The 25,346-nt window shown below is 40.7% G+C and overlaps 2 protein-coding genes and 1 non-coding gene across 9 annotated transcripts in view; all 3 read left to right on the top strand.

Moving 5' to 3' along the window:
• The first annotated feature begins 158 nt into the window (after positions 1-158).
• On the top strand, positions 159-9,872 carry RANBP1 (RAN binding protein 1). Its single transcript, XM_054081977.1, has 6 exons — positions 159-316; positions 2,574-2,710; positions 4,535-4,692; positions 6,597-6,725; positions 8,649-8,714; positions 9,675-9,872. Exons 1-6 carry the CDS (start codon positions 302-304, stop codon positions 9,797-9,799), a joined length of 630 nt encoding a protein of 209 aa, XP_053937952.1. The 5' UTR covers positions 159-301; the 3' UTR covers positions 9,800-9,872.
• LOC128853941 (small nucleolar RNA SNORA77) lies at positions 8,801-8,933 on the top strand. The gene has a single exon (XR_008452784.1). It is a non-coding gene; the product is annotated as a small nucleolar RNA SNORA77 (small nucleolar RNA).
• Positions 9,873-19,269: 9,397 nt separating the features above from the next.
• ZDHHC8 (zinc finger DHHC-type palmitoyltransferase 8) overlaps positions 19,270-25,346 on the top strand; it is a 132,443-nt gene continuing 126,366 nt past the window's right edge. For 4 of the 7 annotated variants that reach the window (XM_054082474.1, XM_054082476.1, XM_054082477.1 and 1 more), the window contains exon 1: positions 19,270-19,507. In XM_054082474.1, the coding sequence (XP_053938449.1) occupies positions 19,404-19,507 (104 nt within the window). In that variant the 5' untranslated portion in view covers positions 19,270-19,403. Of the gene's footprint in view, positions 19,508-20,048; positions 20,206-25,346 lie in introns of those variants that run through there. The other 3 variants (XM_054082480.1, XM_054082479.1, XM_054082478.1) reach the window with 3 other exon arrangements.

The following is a 25,346-nucleotide window of genomic DNA, read 5'->3' on the forward strand; positions in this document are numbered from 1 at the left end:
CACGCCTCGTCACGCACGCGCGCGCCCCATCTTGAGTCGTGTCGGCGGCGGCGGCGCGAGGGCTGCCGGGAAGCGGCGGGAGCAGCGCGTGGCGGGGCGCGGCCGGGCGAGATCGGCGCGGGTGGGGTGGCTGAGCCGGGGCCGGGATCGCGGCGCGCGCCGGAACCTCGCGCGCCGGGGGCGGGGCGGTCGCGCGGGCGTTTCCCATCGGGCCTTGCGGCGGCGCGGGCCGCGGGAATGAGGTAAAGGCGGGCGGGGCGGCAGGAAGCGCGCGGGCAGCGACGGCGGCGAGCGCGGGCCCATGGCGGACACTAAGGTGAGCGGGCGGTCCAGGGCCGGGCGGGGAATGGGGAACGGCCCCGGGGCTGGGCGACACGGTGGGCGAGCGATGGAGGCCTGAGGAGGCCGCGGGCTCGGCTCGGCCCGGCCCGGGCAGTGCAGCGCAGCGCAGCGCAACGAGCGCCGCCGCCTCGTCCCGCCCGGCCCTGGGCACGTGTGGCTGCCCGGCCCGGCAGCGCCTCTCGGTCATGCTGGAACCCAAAATGCCGCGAAATCCACTCGCCGAGGCGCATCTGGGAGTTTGAGTAAGCGAGTGGCCTTTATGAAGCCTGGGCCGCACGAAGAGCGCTCTCCATCGCTCCTGTGCCGCCAGGCGAGAGCGGGGTCGGAGGGGTTGCACGCTTGCGTGCATGTGTATAAGTTTTCCTAGGAATCCTGTGTATATTCCATCACAAGGACTAATTTTAATGTTGTTATGAACTTCACAGCAGCCAAATCTCTTGCTGATTTTGAGCTCTAGCTCTGATCTTGCACTTGAGATGGGGAGAGACTGCAAACAGAGGTGCCCATGGCAGGGGGTGGAACTAGATGATCTTTAAGGTCCCTTCCAACCCCAATGATTCTGTGATTCTATCACAGAAGGAGATACATCTGCTCAGCACAGATCACACTGAGCATAAGGCGTTATCATCTCCAGAGAATAACAATCTGGAAAAACACTGAAAAGAAAACCCCAGACGGACATTCTACCTAACTTTCAAGAAAGACAATTACTTAGTTAAAGTGGAGTTAAGGTTCATCTTGAATCAAAATATTCAAGGGCGGCCTGATGCAGTGGGAGGTGATCTTTAAAGTCTCTTCCAACGCAAACGATTCCATGATTTCTCTTTCAGTAACTACCTCTTGTCTCCATCCTTCTCCCGCCTCCCTTCCTCCGCGGGCGAGGCCCACGTGCTTTATGTCGGGCAGGGCAGGATCCTGTCGCGATAGCGGGGTCTGCTTCCGCTCGCACGTGGCTGTTGGAAATTACGTCTTTCTTACGGCTTCTGTAGTTAATTGGTCAGAGATGATGAGCTACCATACGCGGTGCATTACTTGCTGCTGGAGGAGTCTGTATAGAAAAGTTTGGCAGACGTTTTCCTGTTCCTGGAAACAAATATGACTTAATGTCTCTCTCACTTTCTGCTTACCTGCTAGGGTAAGCAGGAAGGTGAAACTAAACATAGCTGGCGGGATGTTGTTGACATAATCAGAATTTATTTTGCAACATTCCTCAGTTCCATTTCTTAATTCCCTCGGGCCGGTTTTTTAATATTTATTTATTTAGACTGCTTAATTTCAGTTGCTTTGTGCCTGAATGGTGTGTGCCTGCTCTGTAAAGAATGTTCTAAATAGACCCTATAAGAGCAGATTCTTTCATCTGTAAAGTGAAAATGAGATGTATAGACTCTTATTCCTTTCTCTGCTGTTCAGACAACAGCAGAAAAATCCCAAATCTGTTCCCTTGGCCTAGGGTGGCTGTTTGTGGCCTCATTAAACTTGCAGATGAATCTCCCTTCTAGGCTTCTGCTGAATGCCTTTAAGCAGTCCATATATATCAAGTACTAGAGATGTTACCGTTTGCTGACTAGTCATATACTAAAAACAGTTCTTAAGCTTAATGAATGCTATTGCAGATTCCTAAGCAACTATATAGGAAGTAGCATTTTGGCCATTTATCCATAATTTACAGTTCCGCAAAGAGGCTTAAATAAAAAAAGTGAAAACTATTTTGGGAGTGTTGCATATGTGCTTCAAAAATACCTTTGTGGGTGAGTCTAATACCTCTGACTAAAATAATGAACTTCTATCTGGAACGTGTCCCTTAAGCTGGGGTAGATGGCTACTTTGGTGGTGGTTTTTCTTTTTTTTTCCTGTTAACAGTAAGTCATCAACCACTAAAATAGTAGTGCTTTTGTAGCATAAAATGTGTTATATAGAAAAACAGGTGACGAAGTTATTTTTCTATACCAAGAGCTACTTCTCCAGGCCGAGCGTCTGCACAATTAATAACAGTGGCAGGACTAAAATATCTAGCACTGCCAGACAGTTTATTTTTTTTCCATAGTATAACGGTGCTGTCTTTAGAGCCTTTTTTTTTTTAGCTATAATAATTATCCTTTTTTGCTGCTGGGTATTTTGGTTGCTAAAATCTAATTGCTGAGTAGTCATAAATATTTCATTTTAAACATAATGTGAGTACTTCAGACTTCAAGTACCTAGCAAGTTTTGTGTTTTTTTCTTTTTCTCTTCAGGAGACACATGAGGAGCATGATACTTCTACTGAAAACGCAGATGATTCCAACCATGATCCTCAGTTTGAGCCCATAGTTTCCCTTCCTGAGCAGGAAATAAAAACTCTGGAAGAGGATGAGGAAGAACTTTTTAAGATGTAAGTACAATACTTCTATATATTATCTAAATGCATATTAGGCTTAAACTGTGTCTATAAAGCTTGGTAATTGGTTAGGAGTCCCTGCGTATGAAGTGGCAACCTAAACTCCTTGGCATTTACTGTAGTGGCAGTGATTGGATGGGAGTGATCGATAATAATGACCCAAGAAACACTGAAGTATGGAACAACAGAAGACATCTGATACTACAAATCTGGGTTACAACTGTTTACCCTAGAAGAAAACATTAACTTGGGTACTAGAGGTTTCAAATTGTGTGATCGCACTGTAGAACTGGTATCTTGTGGGGAAAAAAATTGAGACATATATAGTGTTGCTGCCACACATCCCCAGCTGTAAAGGGTGATGTAAGATACACTGAAACAACAGAAGCAATAGATGCAATACAATATTGGGCCATTTGTGGCAGTACCTTTCTGTTGTCTCAGACATAGTTTTATCCTTAGATTGGACTTCTTGTCAGATCAGGGTAGCTTGCTCAACGTACGATCAATAGGCTAAAGGCTTTTGAATTTGATCCACGATGTGTTTCCTTTAAATAGGTTTTAAAAATACTGTTTTTACTCAATCGTAGAAGGGTATTGTTCATCTGAAGAGAAATTTCGGTTCTCCTTATGCAGATTCTGGTTAAAAATGAAAGCGATGGTCAGTTTCTGTCAAGATGACTGGTGAGATCTCTGAGCATTAGGGCCACTGTGCACTTGGGGCGTGCAGTATCAGGTGTAAAAAAAATTTTTTATTTGAAAAGGAGGGGAGCAAATAATAATGTAAGTTCCAGTGCTGTTTATATTCATTTTTATGTCTACAAGAGAGTGAAGGAGGAAATGATTTTTTTCTTTTTGAATGCTGCTTGCTGTGATAGCTGAACTTAGAGGAATTGCCTACTGAAGAAGGACTTGCTTTGGACCAAAGCAGTTCATCTCCATTAGCGTCCATTAGACTAGCTTGCTCCAACATCTGGAACCCTGTCCTGAAGGACCTGGCTTATAAGAAGTCCTTATTCCTTGCTCTTTTCCAGAAAAGTGTGTTTTTATATATAATCCTGTAGTGTGAGCAGGTGCTTCCTTTCCTATAGTGATTCCTTAAGCTCTTCACTAGTAGAGCTCAGACTGTCTCCTGGGTTAGTTTTGACTAATGTCCCAAACCACTCCTGTTTCCTTTTTGGCACACTGGCGTCTCAGAAGATTAAACAGGGATGTTCTGAAGCAGGTATGTTGCACTGCAGTGCAGCACTAAGCTTCCGTTATTCCTGATTCAAGAATAGCAACAGCTAGGTTTTTAGACTCAAAAAGAAATGAGTGACTCTAGAGGATGAGGCACTTTGTTAACGGTTGGTCAAACAGTGGGCTCGAAATTATACAAGAGTTTTTACTTATCTTCAAGCCGCTCAATTTCTTGAATTAATAAATACTACGAATTTGATATAGCGTTTGCATTCATTATCTATATATATGTCTCTGTGTGTGTGTGTGTGTGTGTATAAAAGAACTCTAGCTATGGCAAAGCCTGTTAATTAGCTACCCTCATTTAAAAGGTTACCCACACCAAATATGTTTGTTACCACCCAAAAGTGTGTCTAGAACCTGTTGAACATTACAGAATTTCTAATAGTTTGTTGTCAAATTTGAATTTATGATATCTGTTTCTAAATTTTTATGCAGAAGTATAAGAGAGACTCTTACAAAAGGAATTTTTTTCTTGTGTGTGGCTTTGAAAAAACCAACCTACTATACAGTTGAGTGTGCTGTTTTGATAAATGTTTCTACATGCAGACTAACTTTTTATATTCTCCCCTCTTTAAGGCGAGCAAAGCTATTCCGATTCGCATCTGAGAATGACCTTCCAGAATGGAAAGAACGAGGCACTGGTGATGTAAAACTCCTGAAACACAAGGAGAAGGGAACAATTCGCCTCCTCATGAGAAGGGATAAAACCCTAAAAATCTGTGCAAACCATTATAGTATGTTACACATTGCTGTAATTATTTTTGCTTTAAAAAAAATAAGCTTGTAGAAGCGTACCTTGTATATTAAGAGCTCAGTGGCTTTTTAGTAGCGGTGAGAGAATCTCTGTATATCTTTAAATAAGCATCAAATTTATATCAGACTGTAAGTATAGTTGTCTCTCGCTCTGCCCACATGGCTACGAGCATCAAAATCAACAAGCGCTTGTTTTTATTGATGGAAAGAAGCTGTAGTTGGTTTTGGTGATTGCCTGCAAGCTTGAGTATTAAAGTTTTTTATTTTCTTCAGGCTGATAGTGTTCTAAAGACACTGTAAAATGTAGCTGGGATAGACAGATGTGTGATTCCTCCCAGTGTGTCTTTGGGTTAATGATTAATGGAACAGAAAATGTAGGCCTTAACACTGTTTAATATAAGAAATAAATGTGTGCTGGCTTGCTTTCACAAAAAATGGGAAATGAGCAGTCATGTAATAATTTACTACTTTGAGCTGGATTGGTAGAAGCAACTACTTAACCATCAGATACTAAGGTGCTAAGCTAACCTGTGTCTGCCTTTCTCTGCTTGTGCAATAAACTGAAATAAATGTGGTATATTCAGCTAACTCATTAAAAAGAATGTGTATTGAGAGCTGATAGAGCAGGGCAGATTTTGTATAAAAATAAACATGAAAGGGCAAGACAGACTTGACAGTTAATGTACCTAGCAACAAGTAGACTGAATTTGGTAATAATTTGTTACTTGCTTGCCTTAGTATTGCTCAGGTTTTTATATGAGAGTATTTAGTGTTCTGTGGAGTTGGACTACATTTAAGTAACTTGAAGTAACTTGTTTGAAGTAGCCTGATACAAATAAGTCAGAAGCAGTAATGCTTGTTTTCTTTGGGCATATTTCTGCAGAAAGTCAGACTTCACTGGCCGCAGGTGTTTTGTAAATGGCAAAGATGAAAGCAGTGTAGTCACCAACCAATAAGAATAAGCCTTTTGTTTAGGAAAAATAAATGTTGCAGTGAGGCAAGCCTGAATGGAAGAATTTCTAGTGTTGATGTCAAAAGTTTTTTCCTAGAAAAACTGCTTTGAGTATTGATGTTTTTTCTGAATTTATGCTGACTCATAGGCAGACTCTTTTTGCAAAACATTAAATAAGATTGAATTTGATCTCTAAATGCAAGAAAGTGAGTAGACTCTTTAGACTCCTGAACTAAACAAAGGACCCAAGGGTCAAGGAGAAAAAAAGCCCTGCTTAAACTTTGTATGCATGTGATGGAAAAAGTCTTGGAGTTGTGTGAGAAGTAACATTCCAACTTCTCCAGTCGGTCAGGTGAAGTAGTTGAAATATCTTGGGAGGGAGAGTGCTCTATTTACTGGGAAGGAACAGATAGACTAAAAATGTGCTGTACACATCTTGCAGCAGTACAGAATTCTATAATACCTTGCCGTTGGGAGAGAAAAGAATCTGATTTGATGACTAATTCTAGGAATAATGCTTTTTTTTTTAAGTAATTTTTTGTAGTATGCAGTATTTTCGGTGTGCAAAAGAATTAATGCTGTTCGGGTGCCTATTCCTCCTAATCCATTTGACTGTTGTTCAGAGCTGCGCTTAGTAACGCTATCTCTGTTAGCAACACAGTCATCTGTTTTAAACAACAATTCACTCAGCCTCTCCATTTCTTCACAACCAAGAATCTAGCATTCTTTTATAAAGTAATGGTGTTGCATCGTTTTATTTGAGGACATAAGGAAAAATATATGTGGGCACTGTTGTCTTCCAGTTAGCCAAAAATAATTCCTTGTAAAGTGCTTTACATAAGCAACACAGTTAGTTGTTAATAAAATTTACGGAGGCTGGTGTGAAAACATTTACTTTTTTGCTGTGTATATCTTCTAATGCTTTCTTTTCAGTCACACCCTTAATGGAGCTGAAGCCTAATGCTGGGAGCGACAGGGCGTGGGTCTGGAACACACATGCTGACTTTGCAGATGAAAGCCCCAAGCCTGAACTTCTGGCAATCCGGTTTTTAAATGCAGAAAGTGAGTGGCCTGGCACTGAACTGAGGTTGATTGTATGCTGTTACGTTGCACTGCATGTCTGAATGTAAACTATTGCTGTAGATATGCTGTATCTTAGCACAGCATGGTGGTGTTAGCTAATGACTGCTTTAACTGACAGAAGTCAGTTAATCACTTAATCACATGTATTGACAAACAATGTAATAGTTAGCTTTCCAGTAACCTACAGAACTTTCTGCCCTAGGTGCTTTTTTTAACTTAAGCCATCTCATGCAGGTGTTGTGCTAATCAGAATAAAACTAAAAGCAGGAATGCTATGGGGTAAGGATTAATATATGCAGCTGGCTTTTGATTAGCTTAGATGCTTGATTGTAGTTAAGATAACATTTTTACCTTAGAAGTAAGTAAACATTCATCTGAGATTTCTGGCCTGTCTGCATTGACAGCGTGAATCTTCCTGGTCTTGATCAAGTGGAGCTCTCAGTGGAAAGTGCTAGTCAAACCCAGCTATTGTACTTTCTGGGTTTTTTTGGAGTGACTACTTTGACTACCAGAACAGAAAGTAGGTCTGTTATGTATGGATCAGCTAGTATGGCTGAATGCCAGCATAGCTTTCCTAACTCCTTTGGACTGAATCAAAGTAGTGTTTTGGGTTTTTTTGTTTTTTTTCTTGATAAAAGAAGCAAAATGAAAGTGCAAGAATGTTGTTGCATTTCTTGCTTTACCATTTGCTACACACATTTAGCCAGCTCTTCTCCCTACAGGCCAGATGGCTAATGAAGTGGCTGTGTATTTTAAAACTAGATGAATTTGCCTGCATCTGGGAAGACCTTAGTGTATCTTGTTTGCTTCCTTTTCTTTAAGACTCCAGCATCATACTGTTTAGCCAAATTCTTGTGATCCACCTGCTTAGTGCTTGCGTCTTTCTTAATCAAATAGAAAACCAAAGAGGTTTGGTAACTATTTGCTCATCTTTGAGAAGTCTTTCCCTCTTTCTGGAAGAGGATATTAAGCTTATTGAGTGTTTGTCCTCTTTGCCTCTTTACCCTCCACATTGCTGACTAAGCAGTATTGCTTGGTGGTAGGTGATCAGACACAAGTATGCCCTTCAGGTATCTTTCCTTTTTGAAATGCCTGAAAAGGAATTGATACAAATATTTCCTGGACTAGTTTCACAGTGGCTTCTGAATCCCTCTGGGGCAACAGTGACCTCATGTGGTCAGTCAGACCAAGTTGGCATACCGAAGTTACCTTCTTTGTCTGTCCGGTGTTAGAAAATACCTTGCCTGATGTGCTTTTGTCTCTTGTTGCTTCTACTACTTGTGTTAAAACATTATTGTAACTTGATCAGCTGCTTGTAATAACTGTTAAATCAAGTGGTGGCTTAGACCAAAACCAAAAACTAAAAGGTTGTGCTTCCTTAGCTACTGTAGGCAGGAATAGCTTGAGTGTAGGCATTTGGGTATATGAACCCGAGTGCTGTAACTTTCACTCCTGATGCCAAGAACCCTAAGTTATGGAAGGATGTTGAGGCCTTTTAGGGTATAATGTGGCTGATATGGATAGTAGTTCAGAGCTAATCTTCAGGTTTTCAAACACAGATAGTTGTATTGTCAGTCTCTGCCATCATATTCTTATTCCTGTGGGCTAGGGACAGCTGGGAGTTGCAATAACTACAAAATGGCTCCTTCTGGCATTCTCTTTTAAATGGTTTGCAAAACAAGCTGCTTTAATAGACTTGCTAAAGCAAACAAACTGCTAGCACACAAAGACGTGGCTAAAGAATTTTGCGTAGCATCTTGTGTGATTTTAAACTGGGTTATTTAAGTCTCTACAGGTTTTGTTTACACAAAATTTCTCAGGTGTCTTTGCTGGAGATTGGAAATATTCAATGTTGCAAGGAGGTGAAACTAATGAAAAAATATTCTATCTTTACTGAAACAGATGCACAGAAATTCAAGGCAAAATTTGAAGAATGCAGAAATGAAGTAGACAAGAGAGCAAAGAAAGGTAAGGTTAAAAGTGTAAGGGTAATACTGCACCACTTTTTCTTGCTGTTTGAGTGGTTACAGCCCCTGGGGTGTGATTGTGTTTTAGCAGACTCACTCTGTACTGAACTGCAGTCTTCAGTTCAGGTGCTTTTTCTGTCTGCGAGAGTAACAGTTCACAGGAGTGACAATTGCCTTCTTTCTTGTAGAAGGCTGTTACTATTGCTGTTGGGACATTGCCTTTTCAGAAAGGTACTAAACACGCGTTTCTGGTTTCTAGTACACAAACGAACTGTGAACACCTGCAGCCACAGTGGTATTTCCTCCTTCCAGTTCCTCTTTCCAAATGCCCCAAATATGTAATCATGCAAGTAGAATACTTCATTTTTGTACTTATTGTGTATGAAGTTGTAGCAGTTCTTCACTGGTCTCTCTAATAGATTGATGTGGCCTTATAGAACTGCCTCTGTGACGAGGTGTCTCACTGTGTAAAATAAACACTACCTTTCTAAAGTACAAAATACTAGCAGTCTGCAGTCAATGCTCCTCAAGATACTTAGAATGGATTTTTTCAGTCTTAAGAACTTCCTATTCCCCATTGTCAAGCTGGGAAACTTCTTTTTGTGGTTAAGATAGGCAAGAAGCTTCGGACTTGAGACGTGTACTTGACTGAACGCTGTATGGAGCCTGTTACTAGTAGCAGCAAAGCTGACCAAATGTTTTGTCAGTCACTATGATTAGGCCCTCATTTAGTGATTAAAATATGCAAGTGATATTTTTTAATTTTGACATCTGGGGTGACTACCAAAAGAAAAGCAATGGAACACGTCACTCCAGTGCTCAGCAGAGAATTTCTTTACCCTTGTTCTTCTAAACACCAGCTGTTCCCACCCTCCTCACCCTCCATTTCACTACTCTTTCCCTGTAACAGGAAAATCCATTACTTCCTGTGTGTAACATTTTTTCCCAATCAATCTCTTAGCAGGCACAGGCAAAAATGATAGTGCTGATAAAGTTGCTGAAAAACTAGAAGAGCTTTCTGTAAAGGAAGAGAGCAAAGAATCTGAGAAGAAAGAGACCAAGGAAAAAACTGAAGAAAAGCAATAAATCATCCTGGGCCTTGCAGTTTTTCCTTTACTTTTTTTCTTTTTCTTTTTTTTTTTTTTTTTTTTTTAATTTTTACAAGGGACTTTATAAGGAACTGAATTCAACATTCACATTGTTTTTTCTAAGCTTTTGCCCTTTTGAAGATGTCTTCAGAAAATCCATTCCCAAGTCATGAAAATGTACCGTGCTAACTTTCTTTTCCATAGTGGAAACACTTATTTATAGTCATCCAAAAGAGTGAATAAAACAAACTTGAAAACAGCATCAGAGGACAGAACTGAGTTTTCTATATACTTAAAGGCTTATGGATACACTTGTTTCATTGGGTGTTGAGGTACATATCATGATACTTGTGGATTAGCTAGGTTGACATACTCTACCAACAGGGAAGATTGAGATTGTTTTTGATATGGCTTCTAAAGCTGTAATATAACAGTGCTTTCATACTTTTTCTGCTGTGTGTTTCTGAGCAGGGAATGTGCCTGTGATTCTTGAGATGCAGCAGACTTCTGGAATCGGGCAATAAAGCATTCCTGGCATACTGTTAATGATGCTCTGTCAGACAGTGACAATAAAGGTGGGGGAGAAAATATATTACAGTAGATCTGAAGTATTTTCCTCCTACAAAACAAAATCTCTGTGCCCCCTCAGTTTAATATTACAAATGCTTGACTCTTGCACCAAGTTGTTGCTGTGGTCCCAGATCTTCTGTGATGTGCTACTTGCTGACTGAAGGCAGTAGCGGCCCCTTATCCTAACGTGTGTACAAAGGAATCCTAACCGTTCGAGTACCTTACTATGAAATTCTCCACATCAGCCTATCGTAAAATTTGTAGTCTCAAATTTAGAAGCTTTTTTCCCAGGGCTTTGGAGCTTACAGTTTTGGGGTTTTTTTTAACAAATTGGAGGGGTTCTGAACTTCTAAGATGCAGGGTAGGAGATTGTTCTTGGAGTGGTGGTCTGACATTCTTTCGGAACAAGTAGTTATACTGTACATGCTTCAGGGGCGCTCTGCTTGCCAGGATGGGCAAATTGATCAAATCTCTTCCCTGCACATGTTTTTTGTTTATCTGGTCTCAAGTTATTGCTAGAGAGTAGGGAACTATAGCAAGCAATAAAATCAACTCGATTTAAGTGATAGATGAATTGAATTTTGTTGTTAACCACTAATACAGAATAGTGTTAGGATAGCAGTGGAATACTGTAACACTGTTTCCAAAATAATCATGAAAACTGGACAAAAATTCCTAAACTTTAGGACTGTATGATGCTAACATGGTGTAGCAAGACCCTTTTATCCTCATAAAGAGGCTTTCCAAGTAGCTCAGGCTGTGCAGTCTACCTGAGGAACGTGTATTTTTAAAAAAAACTTGTGTTTCTACTTAGCACTGCCTTTTGATGCCACAAGGAACTAGTCTTGAATCTGGAACTGTAATTAAGGTACTCGTTTCATTCAAACAAAGTAATTCCTTTGGTGTTGTGCATGTTCTACTTCAAGTACAGCACATCTCAAAACTCCATTAATAACAATGATGGTTGAGAGGCAAAATAAAACGCTCTTTAGTGTTTCTGGTTTGGAAATAACAAGGCAAAGCTATTCTGAAGTACTTAACATTTGAATGTAAAAGCCAAATCTTTACCCGTGAGTCACTGTAAGTTCTCTGATCTGATAATGTTAAAGTGTGTCTAAATTGATTAAAAATGACATTTAAAAATTTCAAAATAAATTTAAATTTTGATTTAAAGGATTTGCTTTTTATTTAAAGTACTCTTTCTGGGAATGCATTTTTAGCCTGCAGGGGCAAAGTGATGAAGGCAACAAAATGGGTGAGTTTGATGTCACTGTTCAATGTTGTATGAAAGAGGGGAGGAAATAATTGAATGACGTAGATTGTGTTAACCTTGACAACTGCTTAATTTTATTGCTGCTTCTTCCTCTGTAACTTATTCATCCATGCTTAAATAATTTCAAGACATTTCCATTCCTGTTCAGGTTAACTGATCATTTTACAGTTCATGGTTTACAACCATCCTTAACGCAAGTCTGCAGTCTCAAAGAGCCACATTCCGAGGGACCACTAAGTGAAATAATTTCTCTGGACAGCATTTGGCTGAAGAATGTCTTGGTCTCCTAAACCAAAGGATGGTTAGTTAATTTTCTGGTCACTTTAGAAGCCATAAATGTGCTGTTCTACGAATTAAAAAGCAGTAAGTATTTTTAAAATCTATCTCGGTGAAATAAGTCATTTTTGTGCAAGTCATTCTGATGATAAACTTTCCTATATGTAATACAGACTACCCAAAGATGTCCTTGAAATGTTTTTGTTGCTTACTGTATACTGAGTGTTCCAGAATTCTTGCTGGTGTTGTGTCTTGTCCCTCCTTCCCCGGAGACCCAAGTATTCATGCTTTCCCACCATCCCCACTGTTAACACAACCTAACCTTGTCTTGTCAGACATTAGAGAGTTTTAAAATAATAACTTTGCTCAGAAATTTCAATAGTCCTCTGACAAAATAGTGCTCCCTGAATTTGTGGGCAGCTAATATGTCAATTGCCTTATACTTGTTTCTGAAATGGCAGTAACTTCAGTGTGGTTTAAATATCTGAACCTGTTTTAGGGTATTATCACGTAGTAACAATGGATCACGCAGATACAAAAGAGAAAATCACTGAATCTTTATTTTCTGCACTTTATAGATGAGTGCTGAGACTTAATTTCTCTCTAGGGTTCTAGAGATAGATTGGCTTCTAGGCTGTTTTAGCACCTGTGGTTGAATGGTGGCTACTTTGCCTCTTAGTCTCAATGAGGAAACTCCCAGCGTATTTAAATGTAGACTGAAATAATTGGAAATAGAGTTTTGTTAATGCAGCTGGCTGGAGAATAGCATCTTTTTAAGTGCTTCTAACTTCAATAGCAGCGTTACTGAGAATAGGGCTGAATCTTACAATGGTACAAGACAAGGTTTTTAAGAGATAATAGTTTTCGGTGAAAATGGAAACTGCTATAGGATTAGCAAAACACTATCAGGTGCCAAAGTCTGCAATTTGTACTAATTCTGCTTGCTTCAAATGCAGGAAGATGCCTTATAGCCAGGCTTAATAACCCAGCCATGGTTGATCCTAATGGTTTTGTTTGCATAAAAGTAGGTGAGTGTGAGGACACCTGAATGATGAATTTAACATGGGAATCGTTAACTTTTGATAAGCATCAAAATACTATCTTAACAGGTAGTTTAAAAAAATAAAAAGGGCTTAAGTTTTACATTATAACAATGGACTCAAAATAGTTCTCTCTAAATCCCATGTTAATTATCTTCAAGACTACACTAACAGTTGGGTTTTTTTTCTCCAGGAATGTTTGTATTAGTGATGCCAAGTGTCTCATTCACAAATTGCAAACATGCGAATCTGCTGTATTTTAATATGTAAATGATGAATTATTTTTTCCTATGTAGTAAGGCAGCTTGTATCAAATGTAAGTTCCCTGGTACCAAAACCTCAAAAAATTGAAATTCTTCTCAACACCATGCAGGCATGAGCGTGTTGTAAATCTTCATTATTTTTGATGCATCATGCTTGAGAAATACCCTTATGTTAAGGGCAAAGTCTGAATGAGTCTGAATAGTTCTTTCAGGTTTTTTACTAAATGTCTTGGAATTTGTTTAATTTAAAAACTTGAAGAATTTATATGATGTGCATATTCCTTCATCATGGAAAGAACTCTAGGGCTGTGCAGAGGAGGAGAGGTGAGGTTTACAGGTATGCCATCTTTTTTCTCACCTGGTATTCTGTGTAGATGTGGAGGGGACGTATTGGGTTTGGAAGCATCCGCAGCATGCAGAGAGCTTCCCTGCCTGTGAAGGAGTACCTGCAGCCTCACCGACTGTACCAGTGAGGAGTAGGAATTTCCCAGTCAGAGAATCCGTTGGATCCAGGTGGTAGATGCTGTGCTCTATGGCTGATGATGAGTCATGCTTACCTTGGACTTCCCACAAAACAAATGCTATGCCTTACGGTGCTTCCTTTCTCAATGTTTCCCTTTAGTAACTTAATGAAAAAGTTTAATATTACTAGAAACTTCTCTCTAAAGAGAAGACCATTTGATTCAGAGTTCAGAAAACTCAACTTGATACCTTATTAATACTGAATGGTGACTATTTGTGCATGAAATTGAGCTTGCGGGGGCAATAACAGTATAAACTGCCTTATTTTTCTTTTATTTCCAGTACAGATTGCCATCAGCTTTCAACACTGAATAGTGGTTGCCAACAGTGGTGTGGTTGTTTAAAAAAACCAAACCTTTCTGCAGTTCAGTCTCTGTGGCTGTCCTCATTTATGCCTTTCTGTTCCCAGTACACCTATCTGTTCTGGCCGCTTCAGCTTGTTCATAGCAAGCTGTTTCCTAACCTGTCTATGGCAATCTAGCATTTTAATTTTGATTAGCCAGACTAATGTCAAACTGTTCATAAATCACTGAGGTCTTGCCCGTGTATACACTTGCATGAGTTTAGAGAAATGAGGTGTGCATAATGGATTTTTTTTAAAAAATTGCTTTTATGGTTTTTTTAGGATTTATTTTAAAGATCTTCCTGATTAGATTTAGCTAGAATTACTCTTTAAAATAGAAATGAGGAAATGCCAATCTTTCTAACTAACTAAATCCTTGACAATGTATCATTTTCAGAGTCAGGAGATAAGGATAACTAACTGAAACAGATCAGAATTATTTTGGTTGATGAAGGAATGTTTCAAGTAATCGGCTGTAGATTGGATTCTACATGTAAGTGATTTTTCAGACTACAGTTTATACGAAAGCAACGTTCTGTGTGAGGGAAGCAGTTTGTGCAATTATTTAATAAGGACATAATTCTTAAATTTCTGAAAACTGACAAGCACGGGGGGGAAAAAAATGCTCCTTATATTTAAGAGCTGCATAGTTATTAGTAGCTACAGCTACACATTATATTTCTGACCACTGGTGTAATTTTCCAAGATGCGAATTAAAGTATGGAATATCTTTGTCCACTACTATCCCATTAGTCATTAACCACTGACTTAAGACCTGTTAGTATTTGAAAGACTTTTTGTGTAACTAGTTTGCTATATTCCCCTAGTGAAAATGCAGAATGCAGCCTATATTAGATCCATAAAGAAATTAGATTTGTAGAAGTACTTTTTTGAAGTATTTATGGTGAAGCTAGGGTTTGTGGGGGATAGTTTGTTCTGCTTTTAGCCAATATAATGGGAAATGTTTAAGTACAAACAAGATGCTAGCACAATTCCGGATTAGTTATTATGTTCAGCAAATGTTTCTGTTTTATGAAGGTGTGTGATTACGGCAAGTATTTAGTGAACTTTATAGTCTTAAATTTACTGTCAACTTTCAGGCTGGAGAAGTCTAACTTCTTGTTGTTGTTTTATCAGTTCATTCTACAAATTTACATCACCTAATTCACTGTATTGTAGTACTAACCATTGTATCAAGGTGTGCCCTTTATGAGTTAACAGAGAAACTAATGCTGTCACAAATTGTTGCCTACTCGTGTTGTGCTGGCTGTCCTCATTTCAAGTAGCTAAAAGTATATAGTTTTCTAATGCTGTTTTTCCATAAAAGTGATTATAACTATGTAAACATCAACAAAGATGGACTGGACATTAAAATGAATGAATATTTTGCCTTCTTTGGAAGATATTTCATGAGACTATTCTGCTAGGTATAATTAAAGTTACATTGCTTCATATAAATAGTTCATATCAATTTTAATCTTAATATATTTGCTGGTACATGAACCACTGTTGGCTTTCTGAGCTTCTGCAGCATCATTTAGAGTGATATGCCATCCTAGTAGAGGGGAATTACGCTCTGTTAATGGTTTTAAACAGGATGGTTGGTGAATCTTAAGAACTGTTCAGAGACCTACATTATCCTAACGTAAGTATTTCCTTGGGGGTGTGAGGGGGGTTTAGGAATCGGTCTGTAAAGAAAGTGATCAGTCTCATAATAAATGCAACTTGGCATGCCCCACCACTGCAGTTAGAAAATACACGTTATGTGAGTTCTGTTCTAAGCAAATGCTATTCCATGGAAAATATCTGTTGGAAGAATCTAGAAAACTCTGTGATATCTGGTTAGGCTACTGAAAAGTCATTATTAGGCAATAATTTCTTGCTAGTAACAAAATTGAACAACTAAATGAAACCTGTCATATTAAAGAATAAGTAGCTTAACAGACCTGGCTTGTACAGAGAACTGTCTAGCCTTGCTTGGACTTTTTGCGAGCACCACGCTGCATGTGATGATCCGGATGTCCTCTGTACTGAGCACTGCACGTAGGGGAGGAAAAAAGCTTTACTTCTACTAAACACCTAATTGCTGACCCTTCTGGATGCTGCCTGTGACCTTGGACAGTATGCATGTCATCAGTACTACACATGGGCTGGCAAATGCATTTCTTGTAATAAGCAAATCCAGTAAGAAAAGTACAATTATTTATTCTGTTAATTGTTTAATGACAACAGCTAATACGAGCGAAGGGGCTAAATTGTCCAGTGACCAATAAGAGATTCCAGGGATTTTCAGTACTTCCAAGTGTGCAAAAATAAGAGTTTTCTTAACCATGTAGTTAAGATTTTCAGCTAACATCAGTGCTGTGATTTGATATGAAGATTGCATGGCAATCAATATTTCTTGATGCTTGTTCTGCCATGAGTTTACTTTCATCTTGAGAGTGGTGCCCAGGCACATGGCTCCAGCACAGCTTCTGCAGTTGGCCTCAGAGTGAAGTCCTGCAAAAAGACATGCAATGACTAGCCATACTCTGCCAGATTATTTTTAGATTGTTCTTTTTAGCTGTATTAGTTCTGAGGGTAATCATTAATTTTTTTCCTAACTCATGCTGCCTTTGCTGTTTACCTCAGTGCTGCCAAAATCTTCTGGCACCCTAACTGAGTAGTGTGAATCCAGCAACTACAGTCCTTGAAGTAAAGGTGTTCCAGGAGAGCAGCTTCAAGACATGCCTATTCTTCCTTAGTGAAGTCCTCTTCAGACATCCTTACTGTTTGAGTAGTAAAACATCACCTGGCTTTAAATACATTTGCCATTTAATAGTGAGATTGAATGATACTTGGCAGTGCTTTACCTTGCCTTGAAAATAGACCATTTTCAGGGAATGTTCCATTAGTGGGGAGGAAATGAGGTGAACTGTGTGAACCATTGGACATCGAATTACAGAAGTGTATTGCCTTCTGATAGGTAATCTACAATGTGCAGCAGAAAAACAGTATCTCGTCACACTGTAGCCTTGTAACATGTTTCAGTCCTCTTGGAAATGCTGGTTCTGCATGACTGCACTGTTACACAGCAAAAGTGTCTTGATCCAGAGGATGGCTGTGCTGCGTACACCAGGCTTGCACAGAGATCTTTAAGATCAGTTAAGCTGATGCGACTTTTTTGTTGCTATGAAGCTATGATTCTTCGTGTGCCAATAACACATACACTCTTAGTGTCCCTCTCCCAGAGTGCTGCATGTCTGGGATTTAATATCAATAACCGTCAGGAAGCAACATTTTATTTTTGCTGTTAAGTACCTCCCTTCAGAACAGGAATGGCTTGAAGGATTGGCCGTTAAAATGGGGTTGTTACAGTGAGACTGGAGAAGCACCAGTCTAAAGGGAAAACCATTCTGAAGAGTGGACAGAGCAGGAGCACTGAATCCTCCCTGCTTGCAAAGTTGCCTTTGAGAACCAGACTTTCTAGAGAGATGAGAATCCGTATAGGAAAATATAACTGAAAATAATGAGGTTCAGAGAACAGAGTAGGATTAGTCTCCTTAAGAATAAGTCCAGTGTTCACATCAAGGAATGTTACTGTCCCAGAAAGACTTTGTCCTTAAAAAAATGAGTTAAGTAAATCACCAACCTCCAAATTTGTAATGAACTTGTCTTTATCGCTCATTAAGTCCAGCTAAAAATAAATTTGAGAGGATGCATCTGTAGCTTACCTAGAAAGGAAACTTGCTTGGCCATGCTAAAAATGCATCATTTTGCAAATGATCAGTTTGCTACTTTTCAAACCATAAGAGCCATGTGTGACAACACATGATATGACAGACAACCTAGTTGTTAGCAAAAGCTGAGATGCCACGATGTTACATAACCATATGCCTTCAGACTGGAACTTACTGGATTTGCTCATACCAAAGCTGATACCATTTTCTTCACAAACGGCGAAGTTGCAGTACTTTTACTTCCCATTTTGTTGGATTTTCCTTGTTCTGTTTTTAATACCTTTAGGACTGTATGGCTCATCCAGTGTCTTAAAATGGGAAACGATAATGTGTTTTTAGGATGAAACTGGAGTATCTGCCTTCTAGGGCAAGCTTACTTCTAAGAACACCCACCAGAAGCTGCAAATGTGGCTTTTGTGGTCTTACGTGGTTATCTGCATGTTGGCAGCAGCAAATGAGGGATGAGCTGAGAGAAAGTGGGAGTGAGGGAACAAACTGCAGCTCTTGATCTTTACTTCTGAACTTAAAGAGTCCCTGAAGCCTTTCTGTCAGAATTTACTTGAGACTGCAGAGAGCAGCTGGGTGGTGCCCCCTGAACACGAGCAGAGGAGCCATTCACACAGTAAAACTTAGAGAGCTGATCCGGTGAACTCGATGTTACCTTACATTACCTCTCATTTCTGCCTCCTGCTGCTAATGGATGGGTTTAAAAAGAAGAGAGTGTAATTTCACTTGTTTGCAGTCATGTATTCATCTTGGCGAAATTTGGCAGAATGCAGCAGTTCTCTGAGCAGTGTGAACCTGCGCTGGCTGAACAAAATGTAGGGGTGTGTTCCTTGAGCCAGCAGGCACGACTTGTGTCCGAGGTGCCTACTTGTGGGTTGTCTGCGGGCTCTGCTCCCGCAATCCGCTCCTCGGGATGGATCCTCTCCTCCGCACGTGTTGGTGGCTGGCCGAGCTGGGCTCTCTGCGACCGAGCTCTGGAGCACTGTTGAGCTCTCGCATCCCACGGAGAGTCCTGTAGAGCCCGAGAAAGTACCTTTTTTTTTTTTTTTCTTTTTTTTTTTTTTTTCTTCTTCCTGTAAAGCAGGAGAGAATCGGATCCGCCAAAGTCCACCTGTCCGTTGCGGGAGGGATGCTGCGGGGAGAGGATGTAGCCGGTGCTGCGGGAGGGATGCTGCTGCGGGAAGTGGGTGCTGCTGGTGGCGATGCTGTTGCGGGAAGGGTTGTCCCTGGTGGTGTGGGAGGGGATGCTGCTGCGGGGAGGGATGCTACGGGGAGGGGATGCTGTTGCGGGAAGGGTTGCTATTATGGGAGGGATGCTGCTGGTGCTGCGGGAGGGGGATGCCGGTGCGGGAGGGATGCTATTACGGAGGGATGCTCCCGCCGGCGGCCCCGCCCGCCGCGCTACCTTAAGGGGCTGGTTGACATCAGCGGCGCGGGGCGGGCGGTGTGGGTGGGATTTCCTGTGCTGGAGGTCAGCTGCTGCCGTCCCTCGCGCCGCCCGGTCCCGCTCTGCCCGTGCCGGAGGGTCCCCGTCGCCGCCCGGCTCGCTGCTCTCGGCGCGGGTTTACATAGTGATGTGTAAACTACAGGATGCCCAGCAGCACCGGGAAGAGGTTTAAACCTACTAAATACATCCCTGTCTCCACGGCGGCTGCCTTGTTAGTGGGTTCGACTACTTTATTTTTTGTTTTCACGTAAGTACGGCCGCGCCGGGGCCGGGGGGAGCTGCGGCTGCCGCTCCGCTCGCCGCTAGCCCTGCCCGGCGGCGCTCGCCGGGGGTTTCTCGTCCTGCCGTAGCATAAAACGTGCCCGACAGTCAGATCCACCATTTCGTGGCACGTCCACCCGCTCGGGAGGGGGAAGGCGCGGGTTCCCCGCAGGCGGGCAGGGTGCGGGGTCGCTCCAGCTCCGCGGCGCCGGGGCTGCGGTTCCACTGCCAGAGCCTCCTGAAGTGGAAGGGATCCACTAAGCATGACGGATTCTTAGTATTTTTATGTAACTGTCCCTAAAAGACCTAGCATCTAATGAGCGAATTTAGATTTGCTCGAAGGAAGGTGGGGGAAACTTTTATTTTCTCCTCTCTGTTTGCTCTTCTCCCGTTCTTTTCTCCCTTAAATGCGAAACTGAGCTCCGGCAGCAGCTTGCAGACCTCCTGTAGTTGTCTTAACGGGAGTGGTGGTGGGCTTACCTCTCTGCTTCCTCTCCCTTTATATAAACTTGAGTTATGCAGATCGCGAACCCTTCCTGTGCCGGGGTGACGGCAGCCTCCCTGCAGAGGCGGTGGTGCTGCGAGAAAGATGCTGCAAAGCTGTGCTCTGAAAGGAGCTTTGACTAAGCTGCTTTTTGGGAAGGTGAAAAGATTGCTGCTGGATACCGAGATTTATTGCTCCATGTACGTTGAAACTGCTTGCCTTCTTTCGCCATGGCTGATTTTGAACTGGGCTTAGCGAAACTGTTAGAAGCAGAAGGCTCTGTAACGGTGGGAGTACGTGTCTATGATGCCTTTATCCTTCTTGGTTTGGCTGCGATAGGATTCTCGATGTTTCAGAGTGCTCGTTGCTGGTGTGCTAATCTTAATGTAGGATTTCAGGATAAAATGCAAAGGTTGTTTTGTCTAACCATGCCTTAAACAGAATAGGTTTTGACACTGAGTTATGTTCTTGGCTTAATGTGACTTGATTTCTCTTTGCTTGTTTTTAATGCATTTGAGATGAAGTACTGGTAAATCCTTTCAGGATATTGCACTGTTTCAAGAACTGGTACCAGCCCCAGAAACGGGTACACGTATAAGCCTATTGTTCATCACTTGGGCTTCTAATTATAGTTTGGCGCTCGCGGGCAAACACAAGACAGAGTTGGCTTCTGTGATGAACTTGGTTGACACCAGTGTGGGTATTTTTTAAATGGTTTCATGGCCAAAAAATAGGTCCTACTGCCAGCATTTAGTTTTCCTGCATCTTGAGAAATGGATGTATGCTAAGGTTGTTTTGAAAGCTGTATGTTTGTTTTCACATGATGCTTCCAGTGTAGAGCCACAGATTGCTTAGAGATGTAAGACTTTTCTGGTAACACAGTTGTTGCTGAAACATCCTTTTGGCAGCAGGACATCAACTGGAATGTTTGTTTTAGAATTTGTTACTGTAGGGAAGAAGCTATTAGCTTTAGTCTATTCCTGAATTTCAGACTTAACTCTGCTCCCTCTGTTATCAGTGAATAATTGCATGCAAAATGAAGTATTTTTAGGATCTCTCCATATTGTAACTTGGCCTGTGCATCCTGAAGTGTTAGGAAGTTTTTTGAGGTCTGTCCCAGACATACGTTCTCGGCTGCTGCCAAGTCTTGTGTGTAATAAAAGTAACACATAATTGAGCAACTGTTGTCAGACAGTATCTGAAGTCCTGTCCATTCAAAAATACTCAGATAGATTTGTATGGAATTACCGTTGTGTTTTTTTTTATCCTGAGTGGTTTTAGTAAAATTTATTTTTGTCTTGGAATCAAAGCAGCAATACACATGAGATTAGCGTCTTTTTGTGTGGTGTTTTTTTTCCCTGCTCCTGAGCGTCTCCATTTTTAATCTTTTTCCATAGGCAGTGTTTTGTGTCCTGAAGGTCTTTGTGTTGGGATATATTATTCAGGGCTGAGACAGACCTGAATTGTCAGGGGTGTTGATTTGCACAACTCTTCGGTTGTTAGGTAGACATCTGATATGCAGCAGTTGAGACACTGGTCTGCAAGTGCTTTAAGCTGTGTTATTGATACAATCCATGCTTGCTTGTCATAGCATGAGAACTTCATCAGATAAGTTTTTTGTGTGTCTTTATTAATTCCTTGTTCGTGTCATTAAGCTTTAAGGCTGCTCTGTCTGTTAATAAACTTAGGTGTGCATAAATACGTGCAACTGATGGTGGATGGGACTCAGATATAAAATTTTTGTACTGATCAGCTCAGTGAGTTATCAGGGACTTAGCAACTGTAGTGCGATGGAACTGAATAATGGAGGTTAATATATGCAGAAAAATTGAATAATAACTTCTTTTAAACCACTTACTGAACAGAAAGAAGCAACCTCCTAGGGTACTGTAGATGTTTCTGACTAACATGTATGACAAACAGGCTCTGACTCTTTCTCCCTGGACATGTTTGTGAGCTCAAGCCACGTGTTAGGAGTGTCTTCTGCTGGATGAAAAGCTCTTTGAGCATGAAGGCCAGGATTAGCTTTTTAGCAACCTAGTCTTTATTTTTAGCTTTTGTCCAAACACCTTTGCTAGACAGCAGCATGTAAAGAACGTTTGAAATACAAAGTATCTGCTATTCGCTCATGGTGGTGTTGCCTAGTGGTACTTTTGTACTTTAGTTTGGGAAAATTCCATTATAATTCTCTTTGATTCTTTTTACTCAGCTAACTACTTAGGATTTACTGTATTGCTGTTATATTCTTTTGGGTTTTATGAAGGGGAACTAAATTATTTAGCTATCAAGATTATTGCCTGGAAAGGCAACTAAATATTGCTGTTGTGAGCTTTTAGCTCACCATGTGTTTTCCTTTATGAATAAATTCAAGCGTGTGAGTAGGTGGTCCAATTTATCACAGTAGGAGAGTAAACAAGCATTAACTCTTAAGCAATAGGATGGAATGTATCAATACTGTTGTGTATAATAATTAGGTTAATTTAATTATAGGAACAAATCAAATGGCTTAATGAAGAAAGAACCAATTCTTCTTCACATCGCAAGAATCCGGAGTGATACAGTTGTAGCAGACCTGAACTTATTTCTACCAAAACAAATTTTCTTATTATTTCTGGTAAGGCTCTTTGTTAGAGATAGCAATTTAACCTATTTCAGTGAAATCTGGGCTCTTATGCCTCAGACTACCAACTGCTATGACGTAAACCTTAGTGTGTTCATTCAAAGAACCTGAGTTTTGAGAACTTCCAACCTCATTTTAGGTTGTCTAACTTCAGTATTAGTAAAGAGCACAGCTTAATTGTCAGCAAGCATCCTGCTGTAAAGCATGACATCACCTGATGGAACTATTATTCTGGAGCTAATAGTTCTCTTCACCTGTTTAAATTGTGCTGTTTCCTGTAGTTTTTAGTGCTAGGAACCTTAGCGTTAGTTTAGCAGCTGCAATGCCTGCATCTATAGATTACACTGCAAGCCAAAAATGGAAGGCTTTAGGGAAAAACTGTGCCTCATTTCTATGAGGAGAAAAGAGCTCTTCATGCTCTCACTGAATATTGTAGACTAGAAATTCTGATAAAATACGCATTTCAAGACTGTTTTCTGTAGATTGCAGTCACTTGAGCATCTTTGAAGTACAGCAGAAACTTGTAATCCACAGCAAGGATCCAGGTACCACTACTTCTTCAATATAATGGCATTAATGCTGCTGTCTATCGTTCCATTAAATGGGGTAATACAATGGATAATTCTCTGGGTGAAATGAAAGCACAAGTAAGGTGAAAACTCATTCAGCCAGGACTGAAAATGAGACTTCAGCTTTGTTCTTAGAAGTCATAATGGGAGATAATCATAGTTATACACTATAGGCATGTGCAATTGGAACTCTAATGCAGCCTGTGACACCGGGGGATTTAAAATCAATAACCCTCAGGAAGCAACTGAGAAGTGATAAATTAGTGCAAAGGAGCAACTGAGGTTGAAGTCACAGTAGGGATGGAAAAGAAATAGAGAAATAGCCTATCCTCTTGCTGTTCAGTTGGTGGAAGGAGGAAGGATGGCTGGCAGACTGTACTCGGTAGCAGGACTGGGGGATTTACTGACCACCATGCAAACAACCCTATATAGAGAAAAAAATATGTGCAAAAAGTGTACGTCATTTTAATCAGCTGAATTTCAAATCTGGCTTCACAAAACATTGATTTCAAGGAGTGCAGGATGGCTTCTGGAGGTATCTTAACATTTTTTGTCTTAAATGCATCTTCAATACCAGGTTTTCCCTGTCCACTCAACTCGCTATCCAGAAAAGGTAGGGCTTGCCAGGCTGACCTGAGTCATCTCAGTTGTTATGTCTGTCAGCTTCTGAAAGATGTTTGTTCTTGTCACAACGAAGAAATGTCCTTTTAAGCTGTGGTAATTTCATTTCGGTATTTAATTTTTGTAAAGTGAATGTAGACAAACTTATGCAAGATAAAAAGACAGGAAATCTCAACAGGAAAATCCATTTAACTGAAGTGTGAAAGATCTAGTGGTTGTTTTTTTTATGTTGGAACAGTCAGTTTTACTGCTGTTAACCAGTATGTTCTGTCATCTTTGCTTTCAAGAGGACCAGCAAAGTTGGCAATATAGGACATTTCTGAAAGCTATTAAAGTAATTCCTTTAGGGAAAAAAAATCCAAACCAATGTTTATTATCAACAGGAATCTTTTTCTCTCTCTCAAACTATAGGAAGAAAATAAAGGAGAATAGTTTTTGGTGGTAGTGAATAGTTAAGACATCTTCAGTGGTGGCATGCACGGCTATCTGCACGCAGCCATCCAAGTGGCATTTCCATACTCACTGTAGATCTAGTTTTAAACTAGCAGAAGAGCTAATGCAGTGAAAAGTATTCTTGTACGTGGGCCATCCACAGCTGTAGTCAGTGTATGACTTATGCCAGCAGCAACCTCCTTTCTATTTTTCCCAATGAGCAGAGATTAAGGATGTATGGAAATAGCAATGAGAGTGTCTCAATTAGATCAGGGTGGGCTTGTCAGTTTCTCTACATGACTATACAAGCAACTTTTCTATTTTTATTTAAAGTCCTTTCCAAGATGCTAATTTAAATACTATCCCTGGTTTGTCCAAGTATGCCACATGTCGTCTTTTATAAATAGAAGCCCTTTCTACAGCTTTATTCAAGCAGCACAGGTACTCAGTTGGTTTGTCAGTAATGCAGACTAAGGGATGCTACTGTTCAAAACACAAATAAAACCGAAATTGAGAGACAGATACGTTTGGTGACGTTGATGTTCATTACCTGTGAATGTTGCGGATTATAGACTTACAGTTTTGTATACGCAACTTACTCTGGTAGTAGGTGCTTCTTAGCTGAAATCAGTCATGGGAACCTGTGGCAGTGGGACCTACATGGACCTGTGAAAAATGACCTGGAACAGGTTTGCTGTTCTTACTTGTCTTAGTGTATAGGCTACAAGGAAGCTTTTCAGGCCTACAAAGGGAAAATGTGAGCTTTGTTCAGCATGTATTGGAAGATGTCTGCAGTACAGTAATAAGGTGCATGAGCCAATTTAGAGCATGAAGCAGGTGCGTACCTGTGGTGAGAAGTATCTTAAAAGCTGAATCAGTGCTACACTGGTGTAACCAGTGCAAATGTAGGACATTGATTTACTGTCCTTTGGTTTGAGCCGGTAGATACAAGACTTTTCTCACTAATCCAAGAGTAATGTTCAGTTTGACTGCACTGTTACAGAGCTACTATAAGTTGATAATTTGTCAGTGGGAGCTGCTAATGAAATTAAAAGGAAAAGGCGTAGAGGTTGAAATGGTAATGCTGCAGTTTTTAAAG

The sequence above is a fragment of the Cuculus canorus genome, chromosome 17 (genome assembly GCF_017976375.1).
Source record: "Cuculus canorus isolate bCucCan1 chromosome 17, bCucCan1.pri, whole genome shotgun sequence".
NCBI classification, from domain to species: Eukaryota; Metazoa; Chordata; class Aves; order Cuculiformes; family Cuculidae; genus Cuculus; species Cuculus canorus.

Coding starts and splice junctions, on each gene's coding strand:
- RANBP1 (XM_054081977.1), top strand. Junction 2,711..4,534: donor GAGGAAGAACTTTTTAAGAT/GTAAGTACAATA, acceptor CCCCTCTTTAAG/GCGAGCAAAGCTATTCCGAT. Junction 8,715..9,674: donor AGACAAGAGAGCAAAGAAAG/GTAAGGTTAAAA, acceptor TCAATCTCTTAG/CAGGCACAGGCAAAAATGAT.